The sequence below is a fragment of the Schistocerca gregaria genome, unplaced genomic scaffold, assembly GCF_023897955.1.
Source record: "Schistocerca gregaria isolate iqSchGreg1 unplaced genomic scaffold, iqSchGreg1.2 ptg000483l, whole genome shotgun sequence".
Lineage (NCBI taxonomy): Eukaryota > Metazoa > Arthropoda > Insecta > Orthoptera > Acrididae > Schistocerca > Schistocerca gregaria.
Genome location: NW_026061892.1, coordinates 447,636 through 469,969, shown reverse-complemented (window position 1 = coordinate 469,969; position 22,334 = coordinate 447,636). Strand labels below are relative to the sequence as shown.

Genomic DNA, 22,334 nt, shown 5'->3' with positions numbered 1-22,334 from the left:
CCACGAAACATGTATGCTGCGCACTGCAATAGATGGTAAAATCGTCCACGAAAACAGAGCCTGATACATCAGCTGGGAGGCAATCCATTATTGGATTGATCGCTATGGCGAAGAGAGCTACGCTCAAAACTGAGCCCTGTGGCACTCCATTCTCCTGGCGAAAGGTGTCTGACAGCACAGAACCCACACGTACCCTGAACTGTCGATCCATTAAAAAGGAACGATTAAAAAGAGGGAGGTGACAGCGAAGGCCCCATGTATGCATGGTGCGGAGAATGCCTCCCTCCAACAGGTGTCGTAAGCCTTCTCCAAATCAAAGAACAGCCGCGGTCGGGCGCTTCCGCAAGAAGTTATTCATAATGAAGGTCGACAAGGTAACCAGATGGTCAACAGCAGAGTGGCGCCTACGAAATCCACATTATACATTGGTAAATAGGCGTCGAGATTCGAGCAGCCAAACCAAACGAGAGTTAACCATTCGCTCCATCACCTTACAGACACAGCTGGTAAGCGAGATGGGTCGATAACTGGAAGGCAAGTGCTTGTCCTTCCCCGGCTTAGGAATCGGTACAACAATAGACTCGCGCCAGCATGCCGGAACATGTCCCTCAATCCAGATGCGATATTAAGTACGAAGAAGGAAACCTTTACCCGCAGGAGAAAGGTTCTTCAGCATCTGAATGTGAATAGAATCAGGCCCTGGAGCGAAGGACCGTGACCGGGCAAGTGTATTTTCGAATTCCCGCATGGTGAATGGGGCTTTATAACTTTCACGATTCGAGGAGTGGAAGTTAGGTGGCCTAGCCTCCTCTGCCTGCTTTCGGGGGAGGAAGGCAGGGGCGTAATGAGTGGAGCTCGAAACCTCTGCGAAAAAGCGGTCGAAGGCATTGGAAACATCCTCAGGGGCCATAAGGACGTCATTCGCGACCGTCAAGCCATAAACTGGTGAGTGGACCTTAGTGCCAGATAGCCGGCGCAGGCTACCCCAGACAACAGGAGGAGGAGTAAAACTGTTGAAGGTGATTGTGAAAGCAGCCCAGCTGGCTTTCTTGCTTTCATTAAAAATACGACGACACTGCGCACGTAATCGTTTATCATTGATACAATTCGTCACTGTAGGGTGGCGTTTAAAGGTGCGTAAAGCACGTCGACGAGCACTTAAGGCGTCTCTACATCCTGCGGTCCACCAGGGGACTGGTACGCGACGTGGAGAACAAGTAGTGTGAGGGATGGAATATTAAGCAGCAGTGACAATGACTTCCGTGAGGTGTGCGGCCTGATTATCGCAGCTTCTGAAGTTTTGATCCTGAGAGGTCGCCCTCGAAGAGAAGAGCCCCAGTCTGCTTTGGAGATGTTCCAACTAGTTGAGCACGGAGAGGGGGTATGATGCAGGAGATGGATAACACACGGGAAGTGGTCGCTCGAATGTGTGTCAGAAAGTGCTTACCACTCAAACCGGCGTGCAAGTTAGGTAGTACATACAGAGGGGTCTAAATGGGAATAGGTGTGAGAGGTGTCTGAAAGGAAAGTAGGGGCGCCAGTATTGAGGCAGACAAGATTGAGCTGGTTGAAAAGGTCTGCTACCAGGGAGCCCCTTGGACAGGATGCTGGAGAGCCCCAACGAGGATGGTGAGCATTGTAGTCTCCAGTTAACAAAAATGGTGCAGGTAGCTGAGCAATAATTTGCATCATGTCTGCCCTGGTAACGGCAGACGACGGAGTGTTAACGGTGCAAAAGGAAAATGTAAAAGTGGGTAGAGTAATAATGACGGGAACTGCCTGCAGGCCGGTGTGCAATGTGATGGGCTCATGGTAGGTATCATCCCAGACCAGCAATGTAACCCCTCCATGAGGTGGAATATCTGCCACAGGGGGTAGATCAAAACGCATAGAGGTGTAGTGTGCCAAGGCAATGTGATCGCATGGGCGTAGCTTCGTTTCCTGGAGGGCTACGACGAGCGGACGGTGTAAGTGGAGGAGCAGCTGTAAGTCCTCTCGGTTGGAGCGAATGCTGCGAATATTCCAGTGAATAAGTGCCATCGTGAGAAGAAAAAGATGCAACAAGGGGTCGTCACGAAGGCCGCTGAGGGCCCGGCTTCGAGCGAGCACTGGCGCCGCTAGCCGGAGGGGGACATTTATCGTCTATTTGTTCTATAGGTTGATCGGCCTTCTTGTTACATGGCCGGGAGGGGGAGCTTCCTCCACTGGTGAACGGCCAGATGTTCAGCTACCAGCGGTGCGGCCAGGTGATATGGACGACGACCTGTGGCGGCAACTGCTGGGTGGCGCAGGAGAAGAAATGCGCCATGGCAGGGAAGGAGAACTGTGCCTCCTATGAGCCTTCTTGGAAGGTCGTTTTGTTGAAGTATTGGTCGATGGCTGAGAGTTCGAGATACGTAGGAGGCCTGCACGAGACGGTGGCTTCTTGAAGGCCCATGCATCTGACTTCTGGGTCTTCGTCCTGGCAGAAGCTGATAAAGGTGCTTATGTCTGAGGGGTGATGGGAGGAAGAGGAGACGTCGACCGGGCGATCTTAGCACTGGCAGAACGGACGACCGTAGTGCTGAAGGTCAGATTGCATGTTTGCGTCGCCACCTCCCTGGTAGGGCGAGGCGAGGCGAGGCGAGGCGAGGCGAGGCGAGGCGAGGCGAGGCGAGGCGAGGCGAGGCGAGGCGAGGCGAGGCGAGGCGAGGCGAGGCGAGGCGAGGCGAGGCGAGGCGAGGCGAGGCGAGGCGAGGCGAGGCGAGGCGAGGCGAGGCGAGGCGAGGCGAGGCGAGGCGAGGCGAGGCGAGGCGAGGCGAGGCGAGGCGAGGCGAGTACTGTATTTCCCCGCTGGGAGCAGCGTGGGCTTCCTACTAGCAAATAGCTTTTGAGCAGCCGATGTGGACACTCTCTCTTTGACCCGAATTTCTTGGATACAGCGTTCTTCCTTGTAGATGGGACAATCGCAGGACGACGCTGCATGGTTACCCTGACAGTTCACACAACGAGGAGATGGAGTTGGAATGTCATCCTCATGGGCATCCCTGCCACAATTGACATTTAGCCGCATTGGAACAAGACTGGCGAGTGTGATTAAAACGCTGACACTGGTAGCAGCGCGTAGGTGTGAGGACATAAGGGCGAACAGAAATAACCTCGTAGCCCACTTTGATGCACGACGGCAGCTGAACACTATCAAAGGTCAAGAGAAGTGTCTGGATCGGTATAAGATCATTGTTGATCTTTTTCATGACCCTATGGACAGCCGTCACTCCCTGCTCAGCGAGGAAAGACAATCTCCTCGTCAGTCAATCCGTCGAGTGATCTAGTATATACCACACCACGAGACGAATTCAAAGTGCGGTGAGCCTCCACCCGGACAGGGAACGTGTACAGGAGTGTGGCCTGAAGCAGTTTTTGTGCCTGAAAGGCGCTCTCAGTTTCTAGTAAGAAGGCACCGTTACGCAACCTTGTACAAAACTTGACCGATCCGGCTATGGCATCTACACCCTTCTGGATAACGAAAGGGTTGACAGATCGAGAAACTACGAGGAACTGTGGGGCAGGTGGTAGTACTTTTGTCACTGGTGGCTAGTCAAGTTTCCGTTTGTGGGCGGAAGTCGAGAGAGAAGAAGAAGAGAAATCCATTGTGGAGGAATCCCGCATGATTGCCAGCGTCTCAGATGGCGCGCTCCTTTGTTGTGGGGACCCTCTCAGAGGGCATTTCCGCCTTAAGTGATTGTTCATACCTCAGGTAACACCTCCCGAGAAACGGACAGAGGAAGGTGTCAGCTCAGGCTATCACCCCTCCCTGGGCCTGGCCTTTACCAGGGGTACGTGCGTGCCTTACTTGTCTACCCAGGGCGGGGAATTACGCATTACCCCGTCATTGGCTACGCGTGCGAACGCGTGGGTCGGCCTTCAGGCACGCACAGGGAGCAAGGAAGAAGAGGAAAAAGAAAGAGGGAAAGAAAGGACAGACTGTCGCAAACGCCGAGGCGGAGACCAGAGAAGGCAAGGAGGAGGAGGCAACGAGGAGGCGGCACGGAGAAGGAGGCAAGGGAAAGAGTAAGTAAGACAGTGAGATGGAGAAGAACAAAGAAAGGAACCAAGGAAAGGAAGGAAGAAACCAGAAGTAGTGAACAAACCAAAATGGCCGCAGATATAGCTCGTGGAACCGTCTGTCTCCAGACACAGGCGCTAATTACCCCCTTGAAAGGGAGGGACTCCTTTTAGTCGCCTCTTACGACAGGCAGGAATACCTCGGGCCTATTCTAACACCCAGACCCACAGTGGGGACAACAGCGTTTGCATGCCCTCAGAATCTTCATCCTGTAAGGAATCCACCATGCCTTGGTTCTTTCGAGGACCCACCTTGGATCTCTGTCAGCAATGGACACCACCATCCACGCAGCAATTAGATCTTGTCTGTGCCTACCAGCGGACGTCCCTGTTGGTTACTTCCATGCCCCTGCGACATCTGGGAGGCTGGGAGTGCCATCAGCTCGCTGGCTTGGGCCTCTTCTGTGGCGGAACCAACTCGCAAAGATGTGGGCATTGGGTGTCCTATCTGACAGGACAGCAGATGACGTTTGGGGCATGAGATTTGGAGGCTTCAGCAGCAACTATGGGGTAAAAACACAGTAATATGGACGACCAACCAAATGAGCCATATGTGGGCTGAACGGCTGCGTCTGTCGCTGGACGGCACTGCCCTTAAGAAGTGTGCCTGAACACCAGGGCGGCATAGCTGGGTTGACAATCCACGACTAGCTATTACAGTCCACGACTTCATCTCTTGCATCCCTACTAGGATCAATGCCCTTCCAACCCGAGAAAGGTTGCAGCGACTTCGTGCTGGTGACACTAACTGCTGGGCTGGCTGCATCACTAACGAAACTACAAATCACACTGTCCAGCACTGCTTCAGAAGTCACGATGCCTGAGTGAAGCGACACGACGCCCTTGTGTCCTATATCGCGCAGGGACTTTGACGTCCATCTGGAGCTCCGCCTCAGGACATCTGAGGGACTGAAGAAGCCGGACATCGTGGCAGTTTGTGGCAATGCACCACATATCATCGATGACCAGGTCTTTGGTGTCAACCTTGACATTGATTAGTGTCACCAGCAGAATGTTGCGGTCTACAATAGGGAAGCCGTCCACCAGTCAATTAGGGGCCAGACCCCAGCAGCCAAGAACATCATCACCTCTTCAGCTACGATCTCATGGAGGGGGGTGTGGTCACCCACTTCTGCACAGAACCTGCATCAGCTTAGGTTCAAGAACCACCTCCTCGCAACGATGTCTACATGGGTACTCATCGGAACTGTTATGGCGACATGGAGGTTTAGCACTATGACTGCCATAGTGCACGATGCCCTGACTGGTGTCAGGTGATGGCCCAATTATGTGTGTCTACACTGCTGCCTGGCGTCTATAAACAGGCCCAACACTATCGTTCTTCATGTCTCTTCCTGTCTGTCTAATGTTTGTATGGTACATGTCATTTGTAAACCCACTCTGTGGGTATCTATTTCTGCATTTTTGTTCACTTGACGTGAATAAAGACGGCTTAAATAGCCAAATGCCTCGTCATCTAATTAGTGACTCACATGATTGGATTAACGAGATTCCCACTTTTCTTATCAGAGCTCTGAGGAACCTGAGTGGGGCGGGGACTGTAATGTCTAATCTCATGGCCTAGTCATGGTTCCATAGCTCAGTAACCTCCTTGGATGGGGTGAAGCTAACACAGGATGGGCCATCTATGTATGACGTTAAAAGGCTAGCCCTTAACTGGGTGCAACCCTCGCTGGTCCGCACTGGCCCACCATGAATTATCAAAAGTGGTGGGTGACACATGGTCGGTCATGATCCCCCGGTACGTGTGGAGACCCTCCTGGGAACGTAATTCGGGTTTGAGTGCCGCACCGTCTCGATGTCAAACTCCACATACAAGACCCAGACTGACTCCTTTAACACCTTCCCGGCTGCGTTGATAGGTGTGGGTTGTCGTTGTGTCAAGGCAGGACGTAAAGCTCGCGTCCTGGCAGGACGTTAAATGACCCCAACCCAAGCGAAAGCCAAGGGTGAGTGGCGCAGGGGGAGCTGCGTTACGAGACAGACACCATCGGTCTCTCCTGAGTTGAGTGCGGTGGGTGGACAAGGCTATGAGGGTAAGTCTAACGACGATCCCAGAAGCCTGCAGTCTGGCCGCTGCAGTTCCTCACATCCTGGACGACGTTAAATGTCCCCCAACCCAAAGCAAAAGCAAGGGGTGCGTGGCGCAGGGGAAGCTGCGTCAGAAGGGACACAACATCTGTCCCTGCACAGGGCACAAAAACACCGGTGCCCTGTTTCCCATGGCCACATTTGCTGGGGAGGGATCATGGGCTGAGCCGGCAAAGGCTCATCGCTGTGAACAGGACGTCCCGGACACGTTCCGCCAAGCCAGGGCGTGGTGACATATCCCTGGCTAGGTTTGGGACCAGACGCCCGAATGTCTGGGGGACCGACCTAGCACCTGGGTAGGACTGGGTCCTTGGCCTTGCGGTGGAAACTCGGCCTAGTAGGGGGCGAAGGCCTAGAGGTGAATCCACCTCTCCAGAATGCGGTGGCATTTGCGGGGGAGGGATGGGTGAAATCTCCAGTGATGTGGTCATGGAAGGGGACTACTGTGCTGGAAATGGCTCGCTAAACCCAGCAGCTCACAAGGCTCTTGGTCGAGGGGTAGGACTGGTGAGCGAGCTGCAGATAGCCTCCCCCATGCCAGAGAGGCTGGTCCAGGGAAAGAGACGGGCCTCTGTATTTTGTCACTCTTCTGGAATAATGGCAGAGAACACGAAGAGTGATATGCGCATGCAGAGCATGATGCTCAAATTGGCAAATTCGATGAGATGAGTGTCACTGAGCGACACGCATACTTTGTCTGCCTCTTCGAGTGAAGCATTAAACATGGAAAGATTAATGCAGAGCAGATCAGGCCATTAAAGAGAATATAGCCACCTGGGCTCTGGCGCATGCAAGGCTAGAAGGCTAATATGCAGAAATAAAAGACGAAAATGAAAGACTGAGAAAAGAACAACAGAAACCATAGTAGACATATGCTGCAGCAGCCGCTCTGCCAGCACAACCAAAACGGACTGTACAGCAGACTATCAAAATCAATTTAGAGAAAACAGTTCGTATTGTATTTGTTATACCGAAAAAAGGCGAGGACATCAGAAAGATGAAAGAGCGCTGTGAAAAGAGCGTAAATCCCTGAACAGACAAAATAAAAATAAATCAGGTAAGAACAACATATTTATTGTAGGACTAGCCTCTCCTGAGGATAGTGAGAAGTTAATGAATAATCTAAAAGTGAAGAAGGCTTTCACATCTGAGAAGCCAAGAAAGCGAAGACCCTTAATGATGTTATACGATGTCCCCCCTTATATGACAGTTGATGACATGACGGAGTGTGTTTATGAACAGAATTTCGAAGATAAATTGACTGGAGTTTTTGGAAAAATTTAAGCCAAGAATTAAGGCAGGCCCTTGGGACAAATCCATCATTCACCATGCGGTGGGGATAGCTCCCAAACTTAGAAAGGAAATAATCAAAACAAACTGGTTGTACATAGGGTACAATGCGATACCGACAAAGGATTATACAACACTGGCCAGGAGTTCCAAATGACAGGATTACGGCCATGTCGCTAAATACCGCCATTCGAATCACCAGTTCACAACAACTGTGGAGAGGAAGGTCATGATAAAAGAAATTGCACAAAACCAACACATGTTTGCATCCGGTGCAATTACAGAAAAGGGACGTGCCACACTCCAGGGAAGGGGTGCCTAACGTATAAACTACTAATACCAAGACTCATACAACGAACTGATTATGGCGACTAGCTATAACATTTCGAAACATAAATCACCAAGCAAGCTTTTAAGAGATGAGAACAGGTGGAGGAAGCTGAGATTATCTCCTTTGTCCTTAGGTGAGTGCGATGGGGTGGAAGCGAAGTCTTAAGCTGTTACAGGTGCACTGGAGCAGCTCGAGACGTCAGACTACTACTGTCTGGCCGGGTCTGTCCTAGTCCCTGGGGGGAGGCAACCAGCAACAGTGGCTGCCGAGGCGATGGAGGGGGGTGTTTACACTCTCCCCGAGATCTACAGTGTCACCTGAATACGACGTGTGAAAATTTGACTCATACATCAAACCTGTTCGCTTTATCTATGGATGTAGCACACATGATGGATCTAACCATGGGTTGGTGTCAATTAGTAATTATTCAAAATCTCAGGGTCCTACAAACAAGGAAATAGAAACAGACAAAGTACGCAAGAAGGACAGCACATCAAAGATGAAGAGAAGAATACTTTAACTCTTTAATGTATGGACTTAAAGAATGGTACCAAGACCTGAGGAGCAGGAAGACCTATCGTGCCATCCAAACATAGCGTTGACTCAGTTGATTACTGTGACTTAGAGAACAACATTAGACTCAGTAGGTTAGAAAATAAGGACATATTTCAAACTGCACTATGTCTGGTGACGCGATTGACTCACCCTGAGGGAAATACAATTTGTTTCCCCACGACAGAACAGACAGATCACATGATATTAAGGGTAGAAAACTTGCCAACTGACAAAAAGGGAACTTTGTAAATTGTTGGGTATGGTATGTACGCGTCGTGGCGAGGGGCCATACTTGCACAACGTATACAAAGACCTGGTTCGGGCCCATGGCTGAGTATTTCGACCGTAAGGAAACAACTCCTAGGTGTTTTGTATTCACCAAATATTCATCGTGAAAGTTATACAACTTAATTGTATGAGAAGTGGACTGTTTATGGCCGAGCTGGGGAGATTGATTGATTGATGACGTAATGCATTGGCAATCCAGGAATCTTACCGCCATGGATATAAGGCTCCTGAAGACAGGCAACTTGTGCTCCAACACGACAATCACAGGAACAAATGATGCTAAGGCGGCAATTGTGATTACAAATGGGGAGATCAAAGTGGCACATATTGCGCAACTGTGTTCTGAGAACGTTGTGACGATTGAGGCTTTAATAAGGGGAGACGTCTTGATTATCTCAATTTGTGCCCAGTACTCCTTGGAAATTGAGCCCTTTCTTGACAATTTTAGGAACGTACTCAATTTTTCCAGACAGAGAAAATTACTAATTTTGGCAGATATAAACGCTGAATCCACTATGTGGCATGCTGACAGGACAGATACAAAGGGGCTTCTAGTGAATGATCTTGTCAATGAGTGTGAGCTGGTAGTATTGAATAAGAAAGGATATGGGCCCACATATAGGGGCCATGCTGGTGGCACTAGTAATATAGATATATCGCTTGCAAATGAACTAGCTCAGCCCCATTTTGTGACCAGGCGGATTTGCGATGCTGCTTCACAAGGTGACCACAACATGATTATAATAGTGGTGGATAGTTCTTATCGCTCAAATGTACAGGCAGATCCACTATGTCACCCACGATTGCTGTTTCAGGAGGTTAATCTGGAGACCTTGTTTAATGTAATACATGGTTTCAACATTAATGAAGTACAAGGGAGTGTGGATTTTAGAGCTTACTTCCTGGTAGATGTACTGCAACAGGCACAGGTTAGGGCCATTCCGTCTGTGAGTGGAGGAAGACAATCTCGTTTCCCCTGGTCCCGACAGTTGACAACACTAAGGCAGAAAGCTCGAGATGCTGACGATATTACCAGCTAGCAAAGACATATAATTCGAGGCATATTAGGCTGCAACTGTATTTGGCTGCCAAAAATATATAAAAGGATGAACTGCAGAAGGCAAGACATGTTTATTGGTTGGTTGGTTGGTTTGTTTGATTGATTAAAGGCACCAGACTACCATGGTCATCGGTCCCTTTTTCCAAAAAAAAGGAACTAAAACTACCCAAGGAGAACAAAAAAAACGAACTACAGGACATGAAATACTCTGACAGAGACCAGATGAAACAAATTAAAACACTCAGTGTGACGGTGGTTGGCCGACCATAGAGAAAAGAAAGGAAAAGCCAACCACCAAGAACATATTAAAAACTCAGTTTAAAATCAGAGGCCAAAAGCCAGAATCCACAGTATCAAACAAACATTCAGATTAAAGGATAAATAGCCCCTACCCGAATAAAACGCAAAACCAAGTCCACCATGGCAGAGTCATCTAATAAAAGAGCAGAGAGCGTGTCAGGCAGCGCAAACGTCTGCCTGAGCACAGATAAAAGTGGACAGTCCAACAAAACGTGGGCCACTGTCAATGCCAAGCCGCAGCGGCATAGAGGGGGGTACAGACGGCGCAGTAAGTGGCTGTGGGTCAGCCGTGTGTGCCCGATGCAAAGTCGGCAGAGGACGACAGACTCCTTGCGAGAGACTTGCATGGAAGAGTGCCACACAGTCGTGTCCTTGACGGCACGGAGTTTGTTAGGGCTGGCCAGACCGCGCCATTCAGCATCCCAAAGCGAAGGAACTTTGCGGCGTAAGACTGCCCGCAAATCAGTCGCCGGGAGGCCAATCTCCAGAGATGGTGCACTGGTGGCCTCTTTCGCCAGGCGGTCAACAGTTTCATTGCCGCGTATCCCAACATTGCGTGGGGTCCAAACAAAGACCACAGACCTGCCGCAATGGGCGAGAGTATGCAGGGACTCCTGGATAGCCATCACCAGACGAGAACGAGAGAAACACTGGTCGAGAGCTCGTAAACCGCTCAGGGAATCGCTACAGATAACGAAGGACTCACCTGAGTTGGAGCGGATATACACTAGGGCACGAAAGATGGCGACCAGCTCAGCAGTGTAAACATGCAGCCAGCCGGCAACGAACGTCGTTCAGAATGGTCCCCTGGAGTTAGTGCATAACCGACACGACCAGCAATCATCGAACCGTCTGTGTAGGCAACGCCAGAGCGCTGATACGTGGACAGGATGGAATAAAAGTGGCGTCCGAAGGCCTCCGGAGGGACTGAGTCCTTAGAGCCCTATGCCAAGTCGAGCCGAAAGCAAGGGCGAGGAACACACCATGGGGGTGTACGCAGAGTGGCCCGGAAAGGAGGTGGAACAGAGAAACACCCAAGCCACGAAAGAAGCTGTTTGACACGTACGGCGATCGGATAACCCGACTGGGGCCGACGTTCTGGCAGATGGACGACCGATTGCGGGAACAGGACATGATAATCTGGATGCCTGGGCAACCTAAAACATGGGCAGCATAAGCAGCCAGTAATTGTTGGCGTCGTCACTGCAGTGGAGGGACACCTGCCTCCACAAGTATGCTGTCCACAGGGCTCGTTCGGAAGGCACCAGTGGCAAGGCGTATCCCGCTGTGGAAAGTTGGATCCAGCACCTGCAACGCAGATGGGAATGCTGAGCCGTAAGTCAGACTCCCATAGTCCAGACGGGACTGGATTAACGCGAGGTAAAGCCTTAGGACAGTAGAACGGTCGGCGCCCCACCTGGTGTGGCTCAGGCATCGCAGAGCATTTAGATGCCGCCAACACGTGTGTTTAAACTGCCGAATATGAGGCAGCCAAGTCAACCAGGCATCAAAAACCAACCCTAAAAGCCTATGTAACTCCACCACTGTAAGAAACTAGCCGTCAAGATAAAGCCGCGGCTCCGAGTGAACAGTGCGTCGCCGGCAGAAATGCATAACGCAGGTCTTGGCTGCCGAAAACTGAATACCATGTGCTACAGCCCAAGACTGCGCCTTGCGCATAGCGCCCTGTAGCAGACGTTCAGCAGCTCGAATGCCAATAGAGCTGTAGTAAAGGCACAAGTCGTCAGCATACAGGGAAGCGGAGAAAGAATTTCCCACGACCACAGGAGGCTGTAATTGGAAATTTAAAACAGACACTAAAAACAGAACACTGTGGCCCACCGTTCTCCTGGACTTGGGAGGAACTATATGAGGCCGCGACGTTCACGCGGAAGGTACGATACGACAGAAAATTGCGGATATAGATCGGTAGAGGGCTCCGAAGACCCTATCCATGAAGCGTCGTAAGGATATGATGACGCCATGTCGTATCATACGCCTTCCCCATGTCGAAAAAGACAGCGACCAGATGCTGACGGGTGGCAAAGGCAGTATGGGTGACTGACTCCAGGCTCATCAGATTGTCGGCGGCGGAGCGGACTTTACGGAACCCACCCTGAGACGGAGCCAGAAGGCGCCGAAACTCCAGTACCCAATTCAAGCACCGGCTCACCATCCGTTCAAGCAACGTGCAAAGAACGTTGGTGAGGGTAATGGGACAGTAGCTGTCCACCTCTAAAGGGTACTTCCCTGGTTTCACAATAGGGACAACAAGACTTACCCGCTATTGCGACGGAAACTCACCCTCGACCCAAATGCGGTTGTAAAGGTCGAGGAGCCGTCGCTGGCAGTCCACTGTAAGGTGTTTCAGCATCTGAGAGTGAATGCTATCTGGCCCAGGAGCGGTATCAGGACAAGCGGCGAGGGCACTGCGAAATTCCCACTCGTTGAATGGAACATTGTACAATTCAGGATAGTGAGTGCGAAAAGAAAGACTCCGACGTTCTATCTGCTCTTTAACGGAGCGGAAGCCCAAGGGGTAGTTGGCAGAAGCGGAATTCAGACCAAAATGCTCTACCAAGCGGTTTGCAATGACGTCGGAGTCAGTACAAACTGCTCCATTCAGTGAGAGCGCAGGGACGCTGACAGGGGTCCGATAGCCATAGAGGCGGCGAATCTTCCCCAGACCTGCGATGGAGTGACATGGAGGCCAATGGTGGACACATACCGCTCCCAGCACTCCTGTTTGCGTTGGTGGATAATGCCGCGGACTCGCGCACACAGCCGTTTGAAGGCGATAAGGTGTTCATTTAACGGATGGCACTTGTGACGCTGGAGCGCCCGCCGGCGAGCTTTAATCGCTTCAGCGATCTCAGGCGACCACCAAGGCACAGTCCGCCGCCGAGGGGACCCAGAAGAACGGGGAATGGCAGATTCGGCGGCAGTAACGATGCCGGTGGTGACAGATTGAACCACTGCATCAATGGCATCGTTAGATAGAGGCTCAACAGCGGCAGTGGAGGAGGAGAACAAGTCCCAGTAAGCCTGATTCATAGCCCATCTGCTAGAGCGCTCAGGAGACTGACGCTGTGGCAGTGACAGAAAGATCACAAAGTAGTCACTACCACACAGGTCGTCATGCACTCTCCATTAGACAGACGGTAAGAGGCTAGGGCTACAGGTGGAAAGGTCAATGGCGGAGTGTGCCATGAGCCACACTGAAGTGTGTGAAGGCACCTTCATTTAAGATCGAGAGATCGACCTGCGCCAATAAATGCTCAACGATGGCGTCTCGACCTGTTTCCACTGACCCACCCCACTGATGGTTATGGGCGTTAAAGTCACCCAGTAATAGGAAAGGTGGCGGCAATTGAGCTATCAGAGCAGCCAGGACATGCTGCGCGACATCACCATCTGGTGGAAGGTAAAGACTGCAGACGGTAACAGCCTGTGGCGTCCACACCCGAACAGTGACAGCCTCTAAAGGTGTTTGGAGAGGTACTGACACACTGTCAAGAGTTCAGGACATATATGCTGACGCCACCAGACACCCTTTCATAAGCTGCCCGGTTCTTATAATAACCCCAGTAACCACGGAGGGCGGGGGTTCGCATTGCCGGAAACGAAGTTTCCTGCAAAGCAATGCAGAGGAAAGGGTGAAGGCTGATAAGTTGGCGGAGCTCAGCTAGATGGTGGAAGAAACCGCTGCAGTTCCACTGGAGGATGGTGTTGTCCATGGCTGAGAAAGGCTTGACGGTACTGGGAAGGGAGATTACGCTTCTGGGCCACTTGCTGCCTCCGATTGAGCACCTGTGATAGTGCTTTCCATGGCGTCTGAGGGACCGGCGAGATGGAGGTCCTCAGCGGACGCCAGATTCTCCACCTCATCCTCAGCTGCAGAGCTTGTAGGAAGTGGTGGTATGGGTGCCACCACTATGTCGTTAGCCTTGGGGACTTTCTTCTTCTTCTGTTTCTCTTGCTGTGCCTTCGGTGGTTCAGGCTGGGAGGCCTTCACTGGGTCAGTCTCAGGGACAGACGACGACTGTGAGGCCCTATGTCCAGGGACCGGTGGTTGTTTGAGCCACTTGCGGCTGTCTGGTTTTGTACCGATCGAAACATGCGAAGGGAGGTCCCCAAGGGACCCCTTCCTGGCGAGAGTAGCCGAGGAAGTTTTACACTTCTCTGGCTGGGAAGGGGGAACTGATGTCCCTGATGGTTGGTGGGGTGTTGCTCCTGAAATAGATGGAGCAGGAGGAACAGGAAATTTAATGCCCCAACAAGCAAGGGGGCAGGTGTGGGCCTTCGACTCAGAGCTGACTGGATCTGATGGAACTGTAGCAGGAGTGACAGTTGCGGCTTAAGAAGATGTCATACGCACTGGATGAAGCTGATCATACATCCACTTTGCCTCAGTGTACGTCAGTCGGTCGAGGGTCTGTATTTCCATGATTTTCCGCTCCTTCTGCAGAATTGGACAGTCCGGCGAGCAAGGCAGGTGGTGTTCTCCACAGTTCACACAGATAGGACAAGGGGCACAGGGATTATCAGGATGGGATGGTCGACCACAACCGCGACATACGAGGCCAGAAGACAGCGTGAAGACATATGGCCGAACTTCCAACACTTTAAGCATTGCATCGGGGGAGGGATATATGGCTTGACATCACAATCGTTCACCTTCACCTTGACCTTCTCAGGTAATGTGTCACCCTCAAAGGCCATGATGAAGGCACTGGTGGCAACCTGATGTTCCCTTGGACCCCAGTGGACACGCCAGACGAAATGGACACCTCGTCGCTCCAAGTTGGCGCGCAGCTCGTCATCGGACTGTAGAAGGAGATGCCTGTGGAAGATTATGCCCTGGACCATATTCAAACTTTTATGGGTCGTGATAGTAACGGAGACATCCCCCAGCTTATTACAAGCAAGCAAGGCTTGTGACTGGGAGTAAAACTGTTAAAGGAGCTGGTGAAAGAGGCCCAACAAGCTTTTTTGCTGTCTTTGATGACTCTACGGCATTGCGCTCGGAGTCGTTTGTATCCAATACAATTCGCCAACGTAGGATGGCGGCGAAAGGTGCGTAAAGCACGTCGTCGAGCACGGATAGTGTCTGTACAAGCCTCATTCCACCAGGGACGGAAACTCTACGTGAAGAAGAGGTAGTACGAGGAATGGAACGTTCGGCAGCATTGATGATAACAGCCGCGAGGTATTCGACCTGACTGTCACAACTGAGAAAATCGTGGTCCAGAAAGGTTGCCAGGGAGGAGTAAAGTCCCCAGTCAGCTTTCGGTATGTTCCAGCTCAAACGACGTGGGGATGGGGTGTGGTGCAGGAGACGAACGACACCGGGAAAATGGTCGCTCAAATAGGTGTCAGAAAGGACATACCACTCGAACCGATGGGGAACAGTGGTAGAACAGATCGAGAGGTGAGAGTAGGTATGAGTAGAGTCCGAGAGGAAAGTCAGGGCGCCAGTACTGAGGCAGACAAGATTGAGATGGTTGAAGACATCCGCCAAGAGGAAGTCTCTCTGACAGGATGCAGAAGAGCACCAAAGGGGATGATGGGCATTGGAACAATAAAAACGGCGGAGGAAGCTGAACAATCAGGTGCATCATGTCAGCCCGACTACTGCGGATGACCGAGTGTAGACAGTACAAACAGAAAAACTAAAGGCAGAAAGAGTAATATGGACAGCTATTGCTTGGAGTGGGGTGGTCAATGGGATGGGATGATAATAGACGTCGTCCCGAACGAGCAACATGAGCCCATCATGAGCTCGAATGCCGTCCACAGGGGTGAGGTCAGACCGCTCCGTGGTATAGTGGATAAAAGCAATACAGTCAGTTGGGCGCAAATTCGTTTCCTGGAGACCAAGGATGAGCGGAGAGACCAGGCGGAGGAGCAGTTTTAATTCCTCCCAATTAGATCGAATACCTCTTATGTTCCAATGTAACAAAGCCATCGCAAGTCAGAAAAAAGGGGAACAAAACGCGTGAAGAGCTTGTCACCTCGACGGCCGCAGAGCGCCAGGTTTCTCGGGAACAACGCTACAACCGGCGGGAGGCGGATTCTGTTCCATCGTGTCGTCGCCAGCTGCGCCACATTCCTGGGTTGCGTACAAGGGGCAACATCATTCACTGACGACAGCCCAACTGAGCGCCTGGCAGCAGCGACTCGTGGATGTAGCGTCAGACGAAACGCGCCGGGATGGGGAGGGGGATAAAGGCTGCTACTTGGAGGCCGCCTTGGAAGTCCTCATGTGCAGTGTCCGTTTTGGAATGTTGGACCTCGAAAGCCGCGGTCCAGAACGTTTCCCCGATGGATGGACGCCCGAGAAGAGGATCGCTTCTCGGGGGGCAGGAGGGTACGGGGGCAGGAGGGTACGGGGGCAGGAGGGTACGGGGGCAGGAGGGTACGGGGGCAGGAGGGTACGGGGGCAGGAGGGTACGGGGGCAGGAGGGTACGGGGGCAGGAGGGTACGGGGGCAGGAGGGTACGGGGGCAGGAGGGTACGGGGGCAGGAGGGTACGGGGGCAGGAGGGTACGGGGGCAGGAGGGTACGGGGGCAGGAGGGTACGGGGGCAGGAGGGTACGGGGGCAGGAGGGTACGGGGGCAGGAGGGTACGGGGGCAGGAGGGTACGGGGGCAGGAGGGTACGGGGGCAGGAGGGTACGGGGGCAGGAGGGTACGGGGGCAGGAGGGTACGGGGGCAGGAGGGTACGGGGGCAGGAGGGTACGGGGGCAGGAGGGTACGGGGGCAGGAGGGTACGGGGGCAGGAGGGTACGGGGGCAGGAGGGTACGGGGGCAGGAGGGTACGGGGGCAGGAGGGTACGGGGGCAGGAGTGGCCCCTTGGCAGAGAGGGCAGGGGCAGTGATGGAGGAGGATTTGGAAGGGAGGGATTTGGGAGGAGGCGGCATAGACCCCAGATGGGGTGAGGAGGTCGAGGGGGGCAGGATAGGGGTGAGGGTACTGTGGAAGGAATGGACATAATGGAGGCAAACGAAGTTGTCAACGTCATGGGATGGAGGCGGTCATACTTCTTCCTGGCCTCAGAATAAGAGACACAGAAGGAGAAGAAGATTAAAGAATTAAAAATCTTGGACTGATACACGGGGCAGTTTAAAGATCCAGGCGAGTGGATGCCAGGGTAATTGATGCACCGAGGTGGTGGGGTGCATGTATGTTCCTCACGAAGAGGATGTCCACAATCGCCACAAAGGGGCTGAGCCTCACACTGTGACGACACGTGCCCGAAGGGCAAACACCGAAAGCAGCGCATAGGAGGTGGGACGTAAGGTAGCGCATCACCTTTACCTTCTCTGAGAGAACGTCCCCCTCGAAGGCGAGAATAAGGGCCCCGGTGTCGATGCGACGGTCTTAGGGGACTCGCTGGACGCAATGCATGCCTCGGCGCTCCAGGTTGCCCTGAGCTCCTCATCAGATTACGGCAGGAGGTCCCGATGAAAAATAACCCTTGCGTCCTGTTCAGTGCCAGATGCGGGACAAAGGACACTGGGAGGTCCCCTAGTCGGTTGCACACGTGTAGCGCTGCCGACTGTCTGGCGGAGGTGGTCCTTATAAGAACGGACCCTGAACGCATTTTACTGAGAGCCTCGATTTCCCCGAAGACGTCCTCGATGTGCTGGACAAAGAACATGGGCTTGGAGGTGGCGAACGTCCCCCCCATCGGTCCGAGGACAGACAAAATAGCGGGGCAAGTACTTCGCCCCAAGCCAGCAGGCCTGTCCTTCCTCCCAGGGAGTGGCCTGGGGGGAAAGGGCAGGAGAACCAGAACCAGAGACAGTACCTTTCTTTTTAAAAGACTCGGCCGCAGATCGACCTGATACATGTGTACGTTTCATCTGCGAGTCGTCCGCCCCGATACCATCCACTCCGACCAGGGGCTCTCCCCACGGGCGCCACCCAGCCTCAGCAAGGGCCACCTGGCAGGATGACCGTTTTCGGGAGTCCTGATGCCCCAAGGAGATGGGTATCTACTCCTTGGCCGACGTGGGGAGGGTGCAGCTCAGCTATCGGCAGTATGATCCCTGTATTGTCAGGGGGCTACAACCTAGAGGGTACATGACGACCCCACCACAATGGGCTGGCTACTGTGCTGGATTTTGGGTGCCATGGGAAGTCCATCATGATCATAGGTGCAGATGGGGACGCACTATGGTCGAACTTGTGCAACTCATCAGGCGTTTGGGCCCAATTTGAGGAATAGTGGGTGCGGTTACAACGCCGTTACAATGCTGAGTGCCAAGGTCTTACTGCACTGAGGACCAGTGATACACCACAGAAGGCGTCCTTCCCCAAAAGGCTCGTACTTCTGTAGAATTTTGAAAAATGGAGGTCAAACCCCAAGGGGGACCATCACGTGGAAGGCTGAAACGGTTGAAACTCCTTTTAGTCGCTTCTTACGACAGGCAGGAATACCTCGGGCCTATTCTTACCCCAGACCTGCAGGGGGAAATTAACAGAGCAATCGATATTACCAAGAATACGGAGTACAGTTATGTTCTAGCAGTGTTCATAGACATCTCAGACGCCTTTGACAATCTCTGGTGGCCTGCCCTGTTAACAAGATTGCGGGACCTGCAAAATCCAACTGCTTTGTACGCATAGGACGGTAGAATGGAGGGCAGGGAATCATACAGTTGTTAAAAGAATATCGAAGGGTTGCCCTGAAGGCTCCATCTGTGGTCCCATTTTTTGGGAAATTGTAAATGAACCACTGCTGGACATGATAGGTAAGGATAGGAGGTCCTCATGGGTTGTTGCTTATGCTGACGGCCTAATGGTGTTAGTTTGACCTGTCACTGAAACGACAAGAGGTAGAGTGGTATTTAGGGCTTTATTTGGATGGGAAGCAGTCTTTCATACCACATGCAAGAATGACGACGGAAAAAGGATTGAGTATTATGCATAAAGTGGCGAGACTGAAAAGTGTCTCCTTCAGGCTGCCGCTGAACGTCATGAGAGCGTATCACACTGCGCTATTTGAATCTATTACAAGCTTTGCAGCTAGTGTCTGGGCACATCGGCTGCACCTAGGTACCCACGTACACGTAGTTAGGCGTGGCCAACGGAGTGTTCTGCTCCGATTGTCAGGGGCGTTCAATACCACTTCCATCGAAGCCTTGTGTGTTGTACTAGGTGTATGCCCAATTGATCTTACGATCAGGCAACGTGCGGCACCCTACTAGTTGAGGAGAGGGGAAGAAAGGAAGGTGAAAGATATTACGGGGCAAAATCTAAGGCACATGAAGGACTTAAGAGACCAGAAGCTACAGACATGGCAATCTGATTGAGAAGCGACAGACAAAGGACGACGAGTGCACAACTTCTTTTCTGATGTCCGTGAGAGATTACGATTGCGACACTGTGATCCTACGCGCGGTATGGTCCATTTCCTGACGGGTCACATACCATATCCTGCGCATTTACAACGAGTGGGATTATGTGAGACAGATTTATGTGTGTTTGGTGAAGTCAGTACACCGCAACACGTCGTCCTACACTGTCACAGGCTTTCAAGGACATGACAACCAACTGTGAGTGAGGACTTATATATTTTAATAAGACAGCAGCATGAGAGGGTGAGGCTGTGTAATTTAAGCAACGATATTTCAAATGTACTCAATCAACAGTTTAGGGAGAATCGGCCTTATGCACGGGTCAGACTGGCTGCACAGGTTAGGCAGAATCCATGGAGCGACACTGACACAGACTCAGATGCAGCTGTGGATGAGGACATGGTATGAAGGTTCTGGCATCCCAAGAGCGACTGGATCGAAGTCAATTCCGAGCCCTCGCTATTGGGTGTTCATGTATACAGGTAGGTGTGTATTGATAATTCATATAATTGTATAACTACTACGTATTGTCTATAATTGTTCTTTTGATAACTAATGTTAATGTGAACTGTATTGGTAGTTATGTGCAATGATTTGGTAACAAATGTTAATGTACTCCTAAGATTATAAATTGGTGTACATTTATCACGAACACGATGGTATATATTACTCATGCTTATGCTTCTTGTTTGCAATAGATTAATGAACATATAGAGGCTGGAATGTACAAAAGCTACATCCACAATGACAGGCACGAGGATTTGTCGAGCCCTTATGTGGGTGTGGCTTTCTGTGGAATCAGAGCTCCCAGTTTTTAGTTATTTTTGTTTTGGCCATCTGCTAAAGAAGTAAATGTTAAGTTATTCTTCTTTGATTTTATATATTTCTTAAATTTGAAATTTTCTAAATTGTTTTTAGAATTTCTCTGTATTAACAATATATACAAAAAAAGGAATAATAATAAACAGAGGAAGGTTAGTGGCACATAGTGCAATAAATCTGGTCCGCCTCCATGTGGCTAGCAATGGTGTGAGAACTTCTAGATGGTCATTAAAGTTCTCACACTGGCTAAGAAACAGTGAGTGCCACTAACGCTACATATTGTAGTAGCAGTACAATCCACCATAGCTAGTAGATGTTGGGTTTCTCTGTAAGTTAAATGAAAAAAAAATTTCACTCTACATGCTCAAAGCTGGTGCACAAATTGTGAACCACACTTCACCCAGACACACTACCACACACTACTCTCTGCTTGTAACAGACACAGCCGCAACACTTGTGCACCAGCATGGAACAACATTCAGTGCTTCCTCTCTGCCACATTACACCATCCGCACTATGACAACGAGAGTGGGAGGTCCACTCATAAGACAGAACGTCCCACTCCGCCGACAAGCACCATTGCTCAGATCAGCCGCCAACACCCATACGTGTCCTACAAAGGGGTGCACCCAACATCCCCACACTACCTCGTGCCACAACACAGAAACAATGGCAGGAATCAAAGACACAGGTCTGCCATACCCTTGCTACAGGCATGGAACCGGCGCGCCGCCTGACATTAGCCAAATGTGCATCCTGTCTTGACATATCTCACGCTGCCTCAGGCATCCACATACTATCATCTCTACGAACGTACCTCGCCCCCATACACCATCCCTTACCACAATTTGTGCATTAATCTAACCCAGTTTGTGCCTTAACCTAACCCACATTGGGCCGTAACCTGCTCTGTAATTGTCATACGACTCGTTAAATTAATGTGGTGGTGCCTAACTGCAACCCCCTCAATATAGTTCACTACTTGAACATGAAGCGATACACAAGAGACTGGGCAGTGCAACACCTTGCAAATGTTGCTTACGTTCCACATGCTCGCACTATTCAGTGTAATGTGGATGGCAGCAGGACGTACATCGCCCTGCCGCCCCCTACCCCCCTGCCTTCGCAAGCTGATCGCTCAGGAGTTTGTGTGTTCAATGGCCTTCGCAGCTGTTCACTAGCATTCGCATGCCAAAGCGTTCAGTCTAAGTCTTGGTACGGCCTGTGTCCACTGTCTGCTTATGTCGTATGCCTAACCCCCACACTGTACTGCACATCAGTCCTTATGTACTGAAAGATACACCGTGGCACATGTGTGACCGAACAACGACTGCGCCCAACAATGGCGAACCACCTGGTCCAAATGTTGTGCACTGAGCTACGTGTCTCCTCTCCCCATTACAGGTAGATTCCAGTGTGGTATGACTAAGACGTGTGGGAGGAATGAACGCCCTGGATGGCGATCAGCGTCACCCGTCTCTTGATTTAGTGACGCGTGTGTTCACATGTAGTCATCTCTGCTCTCACAATGTGATAGCATGGTGCACCGCGTTCCACATCTGCGACAAGCTACAGAGGCCAGTTGACAATCGTTCGTGCAATGGACATCGCATACGTATGTGGGCCACCTTCCACGTGTTCTCTCGTCATGCACATTTTGTTGCGTGTATGTGGAAAAACGTAGGGTGTTGTGACACAACAGAGAAGCATGTAATAATCATTGAATTCGCAAATGGAGATGGACGTCTACGTTTGCTGTTGAAGTTACCCAAGTTGCTCAGATCAGCCGCCAACACCCATACGTGTCCTACACAGGGGTGCACCCAACATCCCCACACTACCTTGTGCCGCAACATAGTGCGGTTGTTCTTGCTGGAGGTCAGTCAGGGCAATGATCGGTACAGCTACTAACCTGTTGTTTCAGCGATACCCGCCATACCCACAAACGTGAATGGTATGTGGGTGTGAAGCGATACGTGGCGGTGGCTGGGTAGGACAGTCCCCAGCCGGTGAGGGGGGCCGCCCAGCGTGCTGGCCGCGTAGTGCGTGGGCGCACGCGCTACAGCCAGCTGGTGGTGCTGGCACACACTGCGCGCGGCGCAATGC

At 51.5% G+C, this 22,334-nt stretch overlaps 1 protein-coding gene across 1 annotated transcript; it reads right to left on the bottom strand.

The window, feature by feature from the left end:
• Positions 1-16,301: 16,301 nt before the first annotated feature.
• LOC126313418 (uncharacterized) lies at positions 16,302-16,964 on the bottom strand. Its single transcript, XM_049992360.1, has one exon. It carries the CDS (start codon positions 16,962-16,964, stop codon positions 16,302-16,304), a length of 663 nt encoding a protein of 220 aa, XP_049848317.1.
• Positions 16,965-22,334: the final 5,370 nt, after the last annotated feature.

Excerpts from the sequence above, each read along its gene's own strand:
- LOC126313418 (XM_049992360.1), bottom strand. The coding sequence starts at position 16,964 with ATGCCGCCTCCTCCCAAATCCCTCCCTTCCAAATCCTCCTCCATCACT.